General features: G+C 37.1%; 1 protein-coding gene across 2 annotated transcripts in view; it reads left to right on the forward strand.

The window, feature by feature from the left end:
• The window catches only part of LOC108708385 (cilia- and flagella-associated protein 47), a 221,168-nt gene that overhangs the window by 186,658 nt on the left and 17,361 nt on the right, over positions 1–17,149 (forward strand). For both annotated transcript variants that reach the window (XM_041582354.1, XM_041582355.1), the window contains exons 59-61: positions 7,408–7,567; positions 8,610–8,704; positions 12,463–12,615. In XM_041582354.1, the coding sequence (XP_041438288.1) occupies positions 7,408–7,567; positions 8,610–8,704; positions 12,463–12,615 (408 nt within the window). The remainder of the gene's footprint in view (positions 1–7,407; positions 7,568–8,609; positions 8,705–12,462; positions 12,616–17,149) is intronic.

Here is a 17,149-nt window from a genome sequence, read left to right on the forward strand (position 1 = left end):
TGTCTAAGAGTCCAGTGCCATATAAATTTGTCAGTATAGGGTTTACTAGGAAGGAATGACCATGTTTTAAATGTGTTTGGATGTCTACCAATCTGTACCGAAATATGGCTTCTTCTGTAAGGAACTATAAATAGATCTTTGAACAGCGATTAATGCTAAAAGTTTGGCTTGTTTACAAATTTTGTTGTTTAATGAAAATTCAGCTTTGACTTTCTGAACTTCCAACTGTTCTTAAATGTTGCTGTTTTAAGTTCTAAACATAATATAATATGTTTTAAATATAATTTATTTCTCAGTCATTAGAGATGCTGTTCATTTATTTGGCCACTTAGCACAGGAAGGTAGGATTTTATCATTTATTTGGCAATTTAGCACAGGAAGTTAGGATTTTTATTATTATTATGACAACAAGGAATACTTACCTCATCAGATTTTAACACATGCTTTTCTTTTATTTATGTGCTGTGTGTACATTGAATTAATTATGTAACTGTGTGTGCATGCTTAGGCAATAGTTACATAAAATTGCTTCTAATATTTGAGGGCAGCGTTTCAACCAGTACTGAAGTCATTCATCTTCTAGGCATGTTAACTGAGGGTGAGTTTCATAAAGCATTATAGCAAGATTATTTCTTCTTTAGAATAATTTCAGTGCCCCCTTTTCCTAAAATCAGTTTGTATGTTTTAATCTGGAAGAATGTAAACAGTTAAAGGCTGTCTTTAATGATAACTTGGAATAAAGAAGCATGTAATGAGCAGTTTCTGTTCCTCTGAAGAAGAAATTATAGCTGTCCTCTCTGCAGTGGCATTTTAATAAATGGATAGTGATTGGCAGAAAAAATAACTATACCAAATTTAATGATGCTCTGAAAGACTTTATTCTCTAGGAAAGCATGTTTAATGCTGAGAGAAAAAAAATATATGTAATACACCACACACAACCACATGTCATGATAATCCTTTTTATAATCACACATAGTTATAAAGCTTTGTTTGAGTCTTGGTGTATGTTTACACCCTCCCAGAGCTGCTTCAGAAGGTGAAAAAAGACACTTGACACTTCAATATTAGAAAAACGGTCACACATAGAAAATAGAAAGTCATTGGAAAAAGTCATTATTTCTGGTGATCTATCTGAAACCAACTAGTTGTTTGAAGGTGAACCACCCTTTTAAGATGAGTAATTCAGACTTTTAGACTCTGGGTTTACTAAATCTTGAAAAATTAGTGGGGTTTTTTTTCACTAAAAATTATGGATTTTATAGTTAATAAAACACGAACTTTTCCCAGATTGCCAAGATCCTGCTGCAATGATGCAGTATCCTGGATGGAATTAATTGGGCTGCATAGTTATGTGTCATCTGCAGACATTGATACATTACTTACAATATCCAAAAAGTCATTAATGAATACATTCAATAAAAGGGGACCCAATACAGAACCCTGAAGGATCCCACTAAGAACCTTACTCCAAGTAGAGAATGTACCATTAACAACAACACTCTGTAGCCAGTATCCATTATCCATGTACAAATAAATTTACTTTAAAAAGAAAACTATATCCAATGTGGAGGTGCAAACATTTCAGCAAACCCTGCAGGGCCAATTTAGTTTAATGTAAAAGTTAATGCTATAGGCAGGTATATTATTAAAGTATGTGTACCAGCAGTACACATATAGTTTTGTTTTGCCCAGTCAATAAGTTGCCTGTTTTCTGTAGTTTGAATACATTTAAATTGCATGATTAGTAATGCATATATTCAATTATTAAGTAGGAGCATAAATACATACATACATACATAAATTCATTTTATTCTGTGTTTAGCACTGTTGTTAATCTGTTTCTAACATGCCTCCCCAAATCCCAATGCAGGAGGCTGCTATGAGGCCCTTGTACTTTACACCTCCCTTATGGCAGGCAGTAAGGGCAAGACTGGCTTGTGCTGCCAACTCTGCACTCTGTACCTTGCAGACCCCCGTCCCCATGATATTGTGTGATTTTATGATAGCCTAAAGGGCCCACCCAAAACAACAAAAAAAACCCTCTGCATTACAATTGGTGAATGCCCATCTGTGGACTTTTTAAAATAAATATTTCCCTGTATTTGCTTAAAAAGTATGTGTCTGGAATAGATGTTTTCCTCTTTATAAAAATGAAAATAAGAACATTACGATACAAGGCTCTTTTGGCAGTGAATGATTTCATATGTATTAATAATGAGAATCACTGCCTCGCTGCAAAGTGAATAGAAATAGCATTATATAGAAAAATACAAATTATCTATCAAACCTGATCAAACATAGCTCAAACACGTCAAAAATTCAATTATACCTGAAACAAAGGCATTTTCATTTCCTCATTGTCAGAAATGTTCTGCCTTATGCTTGCTCATAAAAACAAGATTAATGAAACAGATAAAAAGTTGCAATAATGTTGTATGCTGATATATATTTTTATTCTTTGTAAAGCTGTCATTTTTTTCTTGGGTGAAAATGAAGCATCTGGATTTTTTTTACATAATATAACAAATAATTCAGTTTAGTAGTTATATAGCTGCCTTATTCACTTGCAAAACATGTTACAACATCAAATATTTAAAGATTTACTTAAAGGGGTTCTATATTTCTTTATTTTACTTTTGATCCTTTAAAGGGATTGTTCACCTTTAAATTAACTTTTAGGGTTGTTATTTATCAAAGTCCGAATTTATCTCAATATTTTTTGCTACAAACTCCGATCAAATCCCCTCGCGTTTTTTATACTTGTTTATTATTACATTTTCCCCAAAAAATTGCTTTGCAGGAAAAAAATCAGATTTTCCAAATTTTTTCAGATTTTTTCATCCGATTTTCAAGATTTTCACAATTTTTTCGGAATTTTCACCCAAAAACTTTGAAAACTTCAGGGTATTGCACGAAACCCAGCGAACATCAAAAAATCATTGGGACTTCTGAGATTTACGTATATGAACATCGACAGGTCTGAGATGTTGGCTTTTCGGATTCAGACTTTTCCATCCTCGGGGTTTATTAAAATCTGGGGAAAAAATTTAAAAATTAGATTTTATAAAAAAAAAATCACTAATGTTTTGTGAATTCTGCATTCGGAGTTAGTAAATAACCCTTAGTATGATGTAGAGAGTGATATTCTGAGATAAACTGCAATTGGTTTTCATTTTTTATCATTTGTGTTTTTTGAGTTATTTAGCTTTTTATTCAGCAACTCTCCAGTTTGTAATTTCAGCAATCCGGTTGCTAGGATCCAAATTACTCTAGCAACCATGTATTTATTTGAATAAGAGACTGGAATACGAATAGGAGAGGGCCTGGATAGAAAAATGAGTAATATAAAGTAGCAGTAACAATAAGGGGCAGATGTATGAAGGGTCGAATATCGAGGGTTAATTAACCCTCGATATTCGACTAGGAACTAAAATCGTTCGAACGATTTAGCGCAAATCCTGCGATCGAACGATCGAAGGATTATTCCTTCGATCGAACGATTAAATCCTTCGAATCGAACGATTCGAAGGATTTTAATCCAACGATCGAAGGAATATCCTTCGATCAAAAAATCTCAGGCAAGCCTATGGGGACCTTCCCCATAGGCTAACATTGACTTCGGTAGCTTTTAGCTGCCGAAGTAGGGGGTCGAAGTTTTTCTTAAAGAGACAGTACTTCGACTATCGAATGGTCGAACGATTTTTAGTTCGAATCGTTCGATTCGTAGTCGTAGTCGAAGGTCGAAGTAGCCCATTCGATGGTCGAAGTAGCCCAAAAACACTTCGAAATTCGAAGTTTTTTTAATTCGAATCCTTCACTCGAGCTTCATGAATCGGCCCCTAAATGTGTAGCCTTACAGAGCATTTGTTTTTAGATTGGGTCAGTGACCCCCATTTGAAAACTGGAAAGAAGGCAAATAATTTAAAAACGATAAATAATAAATAATGAGTAATAAGTACTGATTTCAGGAGGGCAGGTCAGTGTTGATAAAGTAGAACTGACTGCTGTTGCTAATCAATTGCTCTTGGTCTTAAGACATTGTCCCATGTCATTGGGAACATGTGTTAAAAAATTGGCCTTAAGACTGAAGGCTCAAGGGGACTTTGTCTTTCCTTTGGTGAAGTGCCCATATCTGTCCCTACAGTCTGCCAATACTTTCACATTCTACCAAAGATACTTATGGCCAAAATCTGCATGTCACTGCTGGTGGCATATACATTCCATTGAAGTAAATGACAGACTTAATGGCCAGTACTAGGCACCCTGTGTGTCAAAAGCCAAATATTACTGAAATATGATAGAAAAGAAAATGCCCCATTTCTATGCACCCATAATCTACTTGATCGATGCAGTCTGGCTTTCGACCTGCACACTCCTCTGAGATTGCCTTATGTGGAGTTGCAAATGATCTCCAGGCTGCTAAGGCCAAATGACGTTACTCCATTCTCATTCTCCTGGACCTATCTTCTGCTTTATTTACTGTAAACCATTCTGTTCTAATGCAAATTCTCAATTCACTTGGTGTCCGGGGTCAAACTGCATCCTGGTTCTCTTCTACCTTTCTGACTGCTCTGTTACTTATGCTAACAAATCCTCCCCACCAGTTCAGCTTAGTGTGGGGGTGCCTCGGGGTTCTGTACTTGTTCTCCCTGCACACTCTCTCTTTAGGAGACCTTATATCTTCATTTGGCCTCAAATATCACCTGTACGCCATTGACATCCAGATATACAGTATTTAGACACCCCTTCACTAACCACTGATAGTGAGACCAAGATCATAAACTGCCTACTAGTTATCTCCTCCTGGATGAACCAGTGCCATCTCAAGCTTAACCTGGCTAAAACAGAGTGCATGGTTTTCCCACCTAAACCTAGCCCACCTTTTCCTTTCACCATTACTATTGATGGCATTATCATTAACCCTGTTGATTTAGCATGCTGCCTAGGATCTTCTTTGATCAGTCTCTCTCCTTCTCTAATCCTTAATACTAATTCCAAAACCTGACGCTTCTTCCTTCGCAATATAGCCAAGATATGCCAATGTCATCTACAATGTCATCATTGTGGAGGAGGAAGTGGTAGGTTTTGGCAGTAGTATGAATATGATTAGAGAAGGAGAGTGACTGCCAAAACCTGCTGCTTCTTCCTGCCGCTTGGCTAAATTGCGGAGGAAGTGGCAGGTTTTGCCAATCACTCTACTTCTCGAATCATATTAATACTACTGCCAAAACCTACCACTTCTTCGTCAACAATATAGACAAGATAAATCCCTTTCATTCACATATAACAACCAAAACACTAATCATTGCCCATATGTTATCCCGTTTAGACTATTGCGGTCTTCCTGACTCCCATTGCTCTCCCTTCCAATCATTAAATCTTAAATTCTGCTACTGAACCTCCTGTTCAACCCCAGTTAAAATCCTTAGCATGGCTTCCTGTTAAGCAAAGGCAGGGGCTCTGCGCCAATAAGGTGAGTTGTACTTTAAGAGCCAAATCTCCGTTTTTCAATCCTCGGGGTTTAATAAATTGCAAAAAATTCATGATTTTTTTTTTTATATAAAACCAGACTTTTAAAAAATCACACATTTTTCGGAATATATAAAACCCTGAGGATAAAAAAGTCAGAATCTGAAAATCCACCATCTCAGACCTGTCAAGGTTGCATATAAGTCAATGGGGGAAGTCCTGATGATTTTTTGATGTGCACTGGGTTTCGTGCAATAACCCAAAGTTTTCTGAGTTTTCAGGTGAAAGTTCCAAAAAAATTTTGAAAATCGGATGAAAAAAATCTGAAAAAATTATGAAAATCCCCCAAAGAAAATTTTAATAAATAAGTGTAAAAGACCCAAGCGGATTTGATCGGAGTTTGTAGCAGAAAATATTGAGATAAATTTGGACTTTGATAGATAACCCCCTGTGTCAGTCTATTAAATGTGTTGAGGTCAGTTCTGATTCATTATGAATCTCCATTATGCTACCCTTTCTTTTGAATTCTTTCATTCTTCACAAACTTTTACTCAAGACCTTTACATCTATCAATGTTTTAAACTGCTAGGAACAAACAGTTACAGCTTATTTATTATTCAGTCAAGGGTTACAGGGATTTCATTTTTTATAAGGAGATCGTTTCTTTAAAGAGGAAGAATTATAAAAGTTCTGTAATATAGGCAATGGATAGATATTTGGCCTAATTTTAGTAAGAAAGAAATCTGTCATAATGAATGGGTTTATTTGCTAGAGATTGTGAAATAATATCCAAATTGGCTATCATGCTAATGTTATTATAGCCCCATGATGAAATGTTCCCATTACAACAAGCAGTTATGCACAGATTAGTTGTCTAGATATGTTTTTCCTTCCAAGAAAATAATTATAATGTAAATATTATGTATTTATATGTTACACCAAACATCTGGTTGCTGATTCTCAAGTACAGTAAAACTGCGTTAATGAATCGTTTTTCCAGATATTAGTTTTAAACTTTATTTTATTTAGATGAACCTACTATGTATTTATTTAGCTGCTGTTCAATGCAGAAAGTGTTCTCTGCCTGAATATTATGTTCTTCTTTTTATGCGTTACTGATAATGAGTTATTAGTTAATGATAAAAATTAGTTTTCAGGAAAAAATAAGAAGAGGGCAATATCTTAATAATCTCTTAATAATTAAAATGGACAAATTTGTTGTGTTGTTTACACCTTTATTTTATCTTGTATAATTTAGATAAATTTGAAGTGCAAATATACAGTAAGTGGACCCACAATCTCCTGATTTCACTTATTAAAATCACCAATCACAAATCAAATCTGCAGCATCATTGCACCCATCTCAACTTCTTCTCAGTGGTTAATACTGCAGATTACACTGTTACAGAAGCTTCTGTTCAAACTCAGCATTACAAAAGAAATCAAAAGACTGAAACTTCTAAACTATATTATGCTGTTTGGAGGCCTACAAGTAATAAAATAGTTTTGAACCTAATTATACAAAATGTGGCTCTGCTATAAGGCTACTGATTTAGCAACTTATTGTATCAAAAGTCTTACATTATGTTTATGATAAATATAGAGGCAATTTGTCAATCCCCCCTCTTTTTTGTATGCTTATTTTCACCAAAGGTCAGTCCATTCCCCCATGTAATGTTGATATAACAGAATGATAAAATATATTCCAATAATTCTAAGTCCTGAAACAATAAAAGATCATTATTATATGTTGCAAGCTATAGCAAATCAGCAGGTCTGATTGCTTCATACAGAAATAACTCACAAAAATGTATTTTCTTGCCCAAAGTAAAGTCAAGTAGACACATTTTTGTGCATACATCTTATTTTTGTGCATACATCTAATATTTTGTTAAGCATATCTCTTTAATATTTTTTTCTGCTTAAATGTTTTAGGTATCCCTTTAGCTCCTAAGGAAAAATTGGATATTCCTGTATTATTTGCTCCTGACTCAATGAAACTTTATGAAGCCTTGGTTGTAATACACATGACAAAAGCCAATGGAGATTGCTGGGCACAAGATATATCAGATAATATAAACACTGAGTTGAAAAGGTAACATTAACATGACCATGAAGTATTTATTTTAATTTGCATATGAATTTTTTTATGTATACTTTAGAAACATTTCGATTTCCTTCAATTCTTTCAACTGTATGAAAATAAAAGCTTTTTTTAAACCAAACCCAATTTTTTTCTTAAGATCAGCAAGATTATAATGCATTAGAAGAAATAATATTTCCCTATTGTAAAATATACTGTACTTATATTAGAATGCTGTTATCTGTATGAAAACACTTAACCGTGTGCCATTGTAGGGCCACTATAATTCCATGAGACATTCAACGGCAGACGGCACTTCTGAAAAAAGAGGGTTTATTGGAAATCCTGCTGGAAAAAACCTAGGTTTTTTCCAGCAGGATTTCCAATAAACCCTCTTTTTTCAGAAGTGCCGTCTGCCGTTGAATGTCTTGTCGTATATACAGTGGGGTCACTGTTTGATTGTGCACCTGATCGGAGGGGAGAGCGGTGAGCTAGTGCGGTCCTTCTTTTTGCTTTTCTATCTACACTATAATTCCATGATGTGACTAATAAAACATATCTACCCTGCATCCTAACAGATGGGATAATACAGCTCTCAGTTATATTTAACATTGAACATTAATGGTAGATTCAAAAACATATAAGCAATTTTATACTACTTTTGTAACTGTCAGTAACCAATGAGCTTTGATCAGCCTACTACAGTTTAGCTAATGAAGTCAAATATCTAACTGTTTGCATTGTTGTGCATACAGTATATGCAACCTATTTATTGCATTTCATAGCTTCATAAATTACAGATTAAGTTGTGGCTCTAAATTACATCACAATGAGACATTGCTTAAAGTGTGAGGACATTGAAATACCATAAAACTGACCATACTGAAAATGTTTGCAGCTTTAAATTAAACAATTATCTAAAATGAGTAAAATGAATAGCAAACTAATAGCAGCCTTACTGTTTGTATGAAACACCTATACCTATTGCCAAATCTATACAGTGTACTAGCATAATAGAAATAATATTTAAAATAATTATCTATTTTATAAACAGTATAACAAGGACAGAAAAGGGAGAGATTTCTGGTATACGATGGATTTACCCAGTTCATGGAATTCCAGAAGCACTGCCTTCAAAATCAGCACCAGGTATATCTCTAAACTGTTTCTGTTGTATGTTCCATATGCATCATCATATACAAATGATATTACTTAATGTCAGTTGTGTGATATAAAAACATGGCAGATTCCAAAGTGTTTAAATCTTGAATCACATCTATTAAAACTTTTTGCCTGTCATTCATTTTTTTTTGGCATTTCCAGCTTTGATCGTTCTGTCAGTTTGTCCGAATGTGTTTGTCAGTTCTGAGCATTCAAGCTCCATTCTTTTCTGTGAGGTGTTGGAACGCAGTGGCTAAACCCCATTACCGAATTCTGTCATGATTTTAATGGTGTCATTTTTATTTTTAAATTACACTATTTACACTGCAAATCATTCACTCTACCATATAAAAGTTTATTCCTGAAACAAAAAGTGTATTTTTTAGTTGTAATATTAGTGTGTAGGCAGCCATCTCAGACCATCCTGTACTTTTCAGAAAGAGCCAGTACTTCACAATGTAACTGTTTTCAGAGAAGCTATTGTTTCTCCTACTCAGTGTAACTGAAGGAGTTTTGATTTGGGCTAGCTGTTCTCAAATCTGCCACTAGGTGGTACGTTGGTGCATTTTTAGCAATACAGGTGCCTGGGAGCTGTTAACTGGTTACCTTCCCATTGTTCTGCTGATGGGCTGCTTGGGGAGGGAAGGGGGTAATATCACTCCAACATGCAGTGCAACAGTAAAGAGTAAAGCAGTAAAGTCACATGACATTTAACAACAACAACATGTCTAGCCCCATTTCAGATTTCTAAATTAAATATAAAAAATAATGTGCTCTTTTGAAAAACTAATTTCAGTGCATACTTCTGCTGGATCAGCACTATTTTGAAGAAAACAAAACATTCCTACCCATGACAGAATCCCTTTAAGCCCAAGAAAACTGATGAACCTAAAACAAATACCAAACTGTTACAGCATGTAAAAGAGCTTTGTAAACTTTAAACTTATTAGTGATGAGAGAAATGTTTTGCCAAGTTTCGCCCTGAAAATTATGCCCATAGGCTGTAATTAGTGAAAAAATGTTGTGCATCATAAAAAAAAAAAAATCACCCATAGACTTCAATGCATTAAAGGCGAATTTTCTCCGTTTCATGATTTACTTATCACTAATCATTATAATGTTTTAACCATCAGTCCTGCTTAGTAAAAAAATACTGAACCTTAGTGGTGCGTTACCATATTTGAAACTCACTACCAGGATTTGGACTGCTTAACAGGATAAATTAAGAAAATGATTGCAATAAGAAAGCTTAGTAAAGTAAATAACTGCACCACAGTTTTAATTATGTAATTTTATGAAAACGGGATAAATTTAGTAACAGAAATCTTCTAGCACTAATTAGAGTTGCATAACAATGAAATAAAAATATTTTTAAAAAAGCAAACTTTTAGGTTTTGCGGGTCATGTTTTCTTTTTCCATAAGCAGGAGCAGTAATTGGTGTGTCAAACACTTAATTCAAATATTACAGAGATAATGAACAATTTTGTTTTTGTTTATCTTAATATTAGCTAGAGCTCATTAGTAAAATAGCAAAGGTTCACCTTCCCTAATTATTCCTTTTCCGTGTCAGCTACATAGCCTCATTTGTATAACATGTCAAGCTGCAAAATACTGATATTTTAGTTCCAGTTAGAAATATGATGATTAATACTAACTTATTTGCATAACGTAAAATAAAAGGTTTGGTATACTGTATCTTTTTCAGTAAGCACCCGACTATTTCTTTATTTCCTGCCTAATTATATTCAAGTATTTCATTTTGAGGATAGTCCTAATACAAATTTCTTGGGGCATCTGTGAGGATCCACCAAGATATTTATCCTGGACCTACTGGTTCATTAAAAGGGGAGTATACCCCCCTTTTCAACACAAGATCAGTGAGCATGGATTGTTCTGAACATATTTTGCCTTGTGTTTTAATTTTAAATACAAAAAAAAATCTGTTTTTGTTATTTGTTGAGCAGAGAAATCAAAGTTACTCAGTGTTTGGTCCATGTGAGGGAGATGATTAGATTACCAGTATACACCCACATCCCCTCACCGTTTGCAGAAAAAATATCTTATAGAAACTGTTGCTATCCAAAGCTTTAATTTAACTGTTATTGTCACTTTTTATTACTTGTCTTTCTTTTCAAGCCCTCTCCTATTCATACACCAGTCTTTCATTCTAAACACGGTCTAGTTGCTAATGTAAATTTAATCCCAGCAACCAGATAGCTGCTGAAATTCCTAACTGGATAGCTGCTGAACAAAATACCTAATTGTCTACATCATACTATGAGTTAATTTAAAGGTAAACTACTCCTTTATCCTTTCTGCAAATGCTAGCTTAATAGCTGTTATGTTATGGTGTAATTATTTATGTTAATGATGTTTCAAGTTCCTGGAGCTTTCATTCTGAAGACATTAGCAATGTGACATTAATTAGAGATTTCAACAGATTTTACTTTTTAAGTTATAACTAGCAGAACTATTGAAGAATATTACCATCTATTTCTCAGCTTGTGCTCAGTTGGATATTGACATTACCAGGTGAATTAGCTTGCAGATAATCTTTGCTGCATGTTGGCATCATTGTCATGCTGAAAGGCAAACCTGAAAAAGCCTTTTCTTGCAGTATTTTCCTTTACTGTATGTTGTAACATCTATTCTTCTCTTTGAATAAGATGTTTAATGATGAAAAGCAGCAATGTAATGCAGACACCACATTAACTCACTGTGACTTTGGTGTTTTAGAGGTGGGGACATTATTATTTTTGAACCTTTTCCCATATTGCAACTGGGACCCTCTTATGCTTTTTAAACTCCAGATGTTTGCATAGTTATCTCTTGTTTTTTTGACCATATAGTGGTTCTAGCATTATGCTATGGGGCTGGTTTATATCAGCTGGGATTGGTCTTGTTGTTGATTGGTCTTGGATTGCCTTCTAAAAAAACCTGGCCAAAAGGAAGCAAAGTCTATTATAGTTATGTCAATCCAAAGATGACTTGGCCAGGCTGTAGGTTAGCCCTGAGTTCTCACAGGGATTCCATGCTATCTGCTTGCCCAAGATAGCAGACTTAAAAGAAGTATTATACTACAGTACATATGACACACCCTAGGTTGTGTCTCTGGGAGATGGAATAAACTCCTGGCAAGTGCCACTTTTCTGTAGGGAAAAAAAACAAAACACCAGTCTATGATAAAAACTAATTGTATTTGCTGCGGAGTGGCTAACAAATTGGCAAGCCCCCTCAAAAAGATTGACTTTTCTGTTATTCTTGTAGAATATACCAACATTTTAGGCGTTCTGAAGGTACTGTTCTTTGGTCTCTCAGTGATCCCAGCTTAATTTGGAAAATCAACCACACTTTCATTTGCCATTCTCAATTTATATATTTTAGAGATAAGATAAATACCATTAGATGTCCACTAATGTGTGCCCACTACTTTTTCCACTGCATTATACAGAAACTAGGCTCACAATAATCTCTAACAACCAACAAGTATTGTAGACATTTCTCTAGTGCTTTTGCCAGAGTTTCTTGTGTGAGTTCTAGTGTGAAATTTATCTCATTCCTTTACAACTGCTTTTTCCTCCTGATCTTAGAGTATATCTATCTCCCAGTATTACTTTATAGGAATAGTTATAATAATATCATATAATGGGCAAATACATGCAGATACATGTGTGTTTAATGTACTGTATTCTATTGTAATTAAATATTTATATCAAATATATAATTATACATTCATTTATTTCAGCTGTTGTAATGTGTCCTGCAAGAAGTCGAACTGAAGAAAGGGTTGAAGTGTTGTTAACTGGGGCTGTTCCAGGTCCAACTAGAATGCCAACAAGTCATGGCAACAGACCCACAGAGAAGACTAACACACAGGATGAAGTCCAAGTCACTAATGGTACATATCTTAAATATAAAAATAAGATATTGTAAAATGTTTAGACATTGCCTTAAAGGGGTTGTTCACCTTTCAGTTAACTTTTAATATGTTCTAGAACCGCCAGTTGAAAGCAACTTTCCAATTGGTCGTCATTATTTATTTTTTATAGTTTTTTTTTAATTATTTGATAAATTATCTAAAAAACAAATGCTATGTAGGGCTGCATATGTATTGTTAGTGCTACTTTTTATCTTTCTATTCAGGCCTCTCCTATTCATATTCCTGTCTCTTATTTAAAGCAGTGCATAGTTGCTAATTGTGACTCTAGCAACCAGATTGCTGAAATTGCAAACTGGAGAGCTACTGAATAAAAAGCTAAATAACTCAAAAACCACAAATAATAAAACATGGAAACGAAATGCAAATTGTGACAGAATTTCACTCTCTACATCATTCTAAATATTAATTTAAAGGTGAACAACTCCTTTAACATTTTCCATACTTGTCCCTGTCACTTTTGAGCAATCAGCATTTTTGTGCAAAGATTTATTTGCTTAACATTTAGGATCCTCTGCTAAGATCTTCGACACATCTTCCACCAGTATAACTAAAAATTACACTGAAACTTAACAACACAACAATAACGAGGTAAACCTCCAGCTCTACCTACTGTGTCCCACAGAGGGGACATCATATTAACTTTACCTAAATAACATGATGGAAATCTACCTTGAAATATGGGCCCAAATCAGTCCTAAACAATGTGTTATGTTGCTTAAAAAAGGGCTCTCCAAGCTATTAAAGTTAATTATAAATGAATAGTTATACAAATACCATAATAATTCAGGTTTTGTTACTTTTCACACAAAGCAATTCCTCATTAATATGTTACGTTTTAGTGCTTTGAAATAAAAATATCACTGAGAAGAAAAATTTCATATATAATATATATTGCATATATAAAACCCTGTTGCTTTTGACTTTTCATTTTCTTTCTTACCAATCTGCGTTATAATATTTTTATTTAGATTAATCATTCTGGTGTAGATTAACATTATAAAATACATTCCCCGCTGTTTCATGAGAAAGTGTTTTTCTCTTCTCTTTCTAACAAATCCCTCTTTCTTCTCTTCATTTTTTATATTCCCTGCATCTGTACCCATGATTGCATTTTAACATTACAACATAAAAAAGAACATTGTAACAACAATTGATATTAATGTTTATACATATACAAGATCAGTTTCCAGTTTGTATATATGTAGTTACGGTGAATAAGTGGCTAATTTAAAACACTAAGCCACATCTGTGTTTTAAAAATTTAGCAATATAGCCAAGAATGAGTCCCTGGGGTGCTTGATAATATCTAGCATGTCAAACTTTGGTAGTAGAATAAACACTGCCAACTCATTAAATGGACATAAATCTGCGAAATTAAATGTTGAAAGGCAAATGCAGATTCTTAAATCTTTTTATTGAAATTTCATGCATTTATGCTAATGTCTGATATAATATTTGTCAACAGATTAAATAATTAGGAAATGCTAGGGTTGTTGTTAACCACTGGAACTACTTTCTGCCATCTGCAAATGCTGTACATGTACTTTTGGTAACACATACTAATACATTTGGACTATAGTTTATGTACCTTTTTTAATTAAAGGAGGTTGCGTTTAATGTTGCAATACTGAGATAATATTGACTTCAATGGCAAAATATGTATTTCCACTGGTAAACTTGTTTTTCAGTCACGCATTCAAATAATGTATCACTTTCAAAGTGACTGTAAAATCTCCTTGCGCTCTGTATAAAGTGAACATGGTTTGTTACTCAACTATTAGGTATTCCGAAATGAAAAGAAAAATGTAGGGCCCCGTGAACTCCTCTGCTCTGATTTTGCAACGAGGGGTAATTACCGGCTATGGGGCATTTACTGTACTTGTGTTAAGATCTGTGTGTGGGGGGGAGCAGGGAGGGGGGACTAAGGAGGGTAGGGGTTTTTATTAGCAAGGGGGTTTAGTTCTCCTTTAAGTATTTCATATAGTATGAACAAAAGGTTACAAAAGTATGCAGTCGTCTGCCTGTCAAAAATTTGATTTCCAAACAGGCAAGAACTAGGTGTAGGCAGAAGAGGCATGTGCCTAGAGAGCAGTGGGGGGCGCCAGGCACGTCCCTCTTCTGTTGCCTACCCCTAGTTACAATATAGAAAAGTACACACAAGGACAATACATATACAGAAAATAAATGACATGCAGTAAAAGACACAGAAGGAAGGAGGTCTGTATATATATATGTGTGTGTGTTTGTATGCAGAAATCACTACAAATAGTGTTTACAAGCCATTTGTCAGGTATTGCTGGGGTTCGAGCCGGGGACCTTTGGGTTTCTGGCTCGATGCCTTGACCATTTGGCCAGGTGAGCAGCCTGTAGGGTTGCTTGCTAGGTATAACCTGGCCTCTGCAGTCCCAGCCCAGCTTCCGCCTGATTGGCCTCTCCAGCCCCAGCTCAGCTGCAGCCTGTTTGACATCTACAGCCTCAACCCAGCTGCTACCTAGTTAATCAGCCAATCAGGGCTGACTCTTCCCTATTTAAGGGTAGCTCTTAGACCACTCCTTGCCAGAGCATTGTTTGGTTTCCTAGTACTGCGGCAGCGCCCCTAACTAGGTAGTTCTAGCTCTTGCCCCTTTTCCCTTGTTATTCCGCCTTGCCTTGTCTTTCTGCATGTCCTTGTCTTGCTTTATCTCATCTTGTACCTTCCCAGCCTTGACCTTGATCCGACCCTGCCTTGTACCTTGTACCCCTCTTGCTATCTTGCTCCAGTCCCTCCCTTGCTATCCTGCTCCAGTCTCCCTCTCTTGCTATCCTGCTCCAGTCTCCCTCTCTTGCTATCCTGCTCCAGTCTCCCTCTCTTGCTATCCTGCTCCAGTCTCCCTCTCTTGCTATCCTGCTCCAGTCTCCCTCTCTTGCTATCCTGCTCCAGTCTCCCTCTCTTGCTATCCTGCTCCAGTCTCCCTCTCTTGCTATCCTGCTCCAGTCTCCCTCTCTGCTATCCTGCTCCAGTCTCCTCTCTTGCTATCCTGCTCCAGTCTCCCTCTCTTGCTATCCTGCTCCAGTCTCCCTCTCTTGCTATCCTGCTCCAGTCTCCCTCTCTTGCTATCCTGCTCCAGTCTCCCTCTCTTGCTATCCTGCTCCAGTCTCCCTCTCTTGCTATCCTGCTCCAGTCTCCCTCTCTTGCTATCCTGCTCCAGTCTCCCTCTCTTGCTATCCTGCTCCAGTCTCCCTCTCTTGCTATCTTGCTCCAGTCTCCCTCTCTTGCTATCTTGCTCCAGTCTCCCTCTCTTGCTATCTTGCTCCAGTCCTCTCTTGCTATCTTGCTCCAGTTCCCTCTCTTGCTATCTTGCTCCAGTTCCCTCTCTTGCTATCTTGCTCCAGTTCCCTCTCTTGGTCTCTTGCTCCAGTCTCCCTCTCTTGCTCCAGTCCTCTCTTGCTATCCGCTCCAGTCTCCTTCTGATACTGTCTTGCTATCCGCTCCTGTCTCCCTCTGCACTCTATCCCCCAGTTTGATCTACGCCCGCACCGTCCTGTCCCATCCAAGCTGTTCCACTCCTGCCCCGTCCAGTCTGTTCCTGTTGAGTCGTCGCCCTCTTCTTCCTGCCTAGTCCACTCCTGATCTTCGCCCTCTCCGTCCTGTTCTGCACCTGATCCAGACTGACTCTTCGCCCTCATCAACCTGTTCCTGCTTTCCCTTCAAGTGTTCCCTAGGCACATACAGCTCCTGCCTCAAGGACTCGCCCTTTCCCTTCAGTCTCTACAGCGCCCCCTACCTAATCCTTGACAGAATGCTCTGGCCAAAAGAGTCTGCAAGGGCTGTTCCTGTGCCTTCTGACCGGATTCCCAAAAAGACTGAATATTCTATTTTGACCCGCAGATACTGTGATGGCTCCCCAAGTAAAATTCCTATCTTTCTAGAGGAAGTCCTGCTCCTTTCTGAGAAAAAACACTTTCTAAGTGCTTCTCCAGTCGAGCAAGTTTTGGAAATCATTTTCTTCCTGCTAGAAGGGGAAGCTCGTTCCTGGGCCGAGAACTTACTGTGCAGTAAATCCCCTATAATCTACGATACTGCTCAGTTTCTGTTGGCATTCCTGGATAAATTTGCCCCAGTTCCTGGGCCGGCTATCCCTCCGCAGTCTGCTCCAGTTCCTGGGCCGGCTATCCCTCCGCAGTCTGCTCCAGTTCCTGGGCCGGCTATCCCTCCGCAGTCTGCTCCAGTTCCTGGGCCGGCTATCCCTCCGCAGTCTGCTCCAGTTCCTGGGCCGGCTATCCCTCCGCAGTCTGCTCCAGTTTCCTGGGCCGGCTATCCCTCCGCAGTCTGCTCCAGTTCCTGGGCCGGCTATCCCTCCGCAGTCTGCTCCAGTTCCTGGGCCGGCTATCCCTCCGCAGTCTGCTCCAGTTCCTGGGCCGGCTATCCCTCCGCAGTCTGCTCCAGGGCCGGCTATCCCTCCGCAGTCTGCTCCAGGGCCGGCTATCCCTCCGCAGTCTGCTTCAGTTCCCG

This window comes from Xenopus laevis, chromosome 2L (assembly GCF_017654675.1).
Source record: "Xenopus laevis strain J_2021 chromosome 2L, Xenopus_laevis_v10.1, whole genome shotgun sequence".
Classification (NCBI taxonomy): Eukaryota; Metazoa; Chordata; class Amphibia; order Anura; family Pipidae; genus Xenopus; species Xenopus laevis.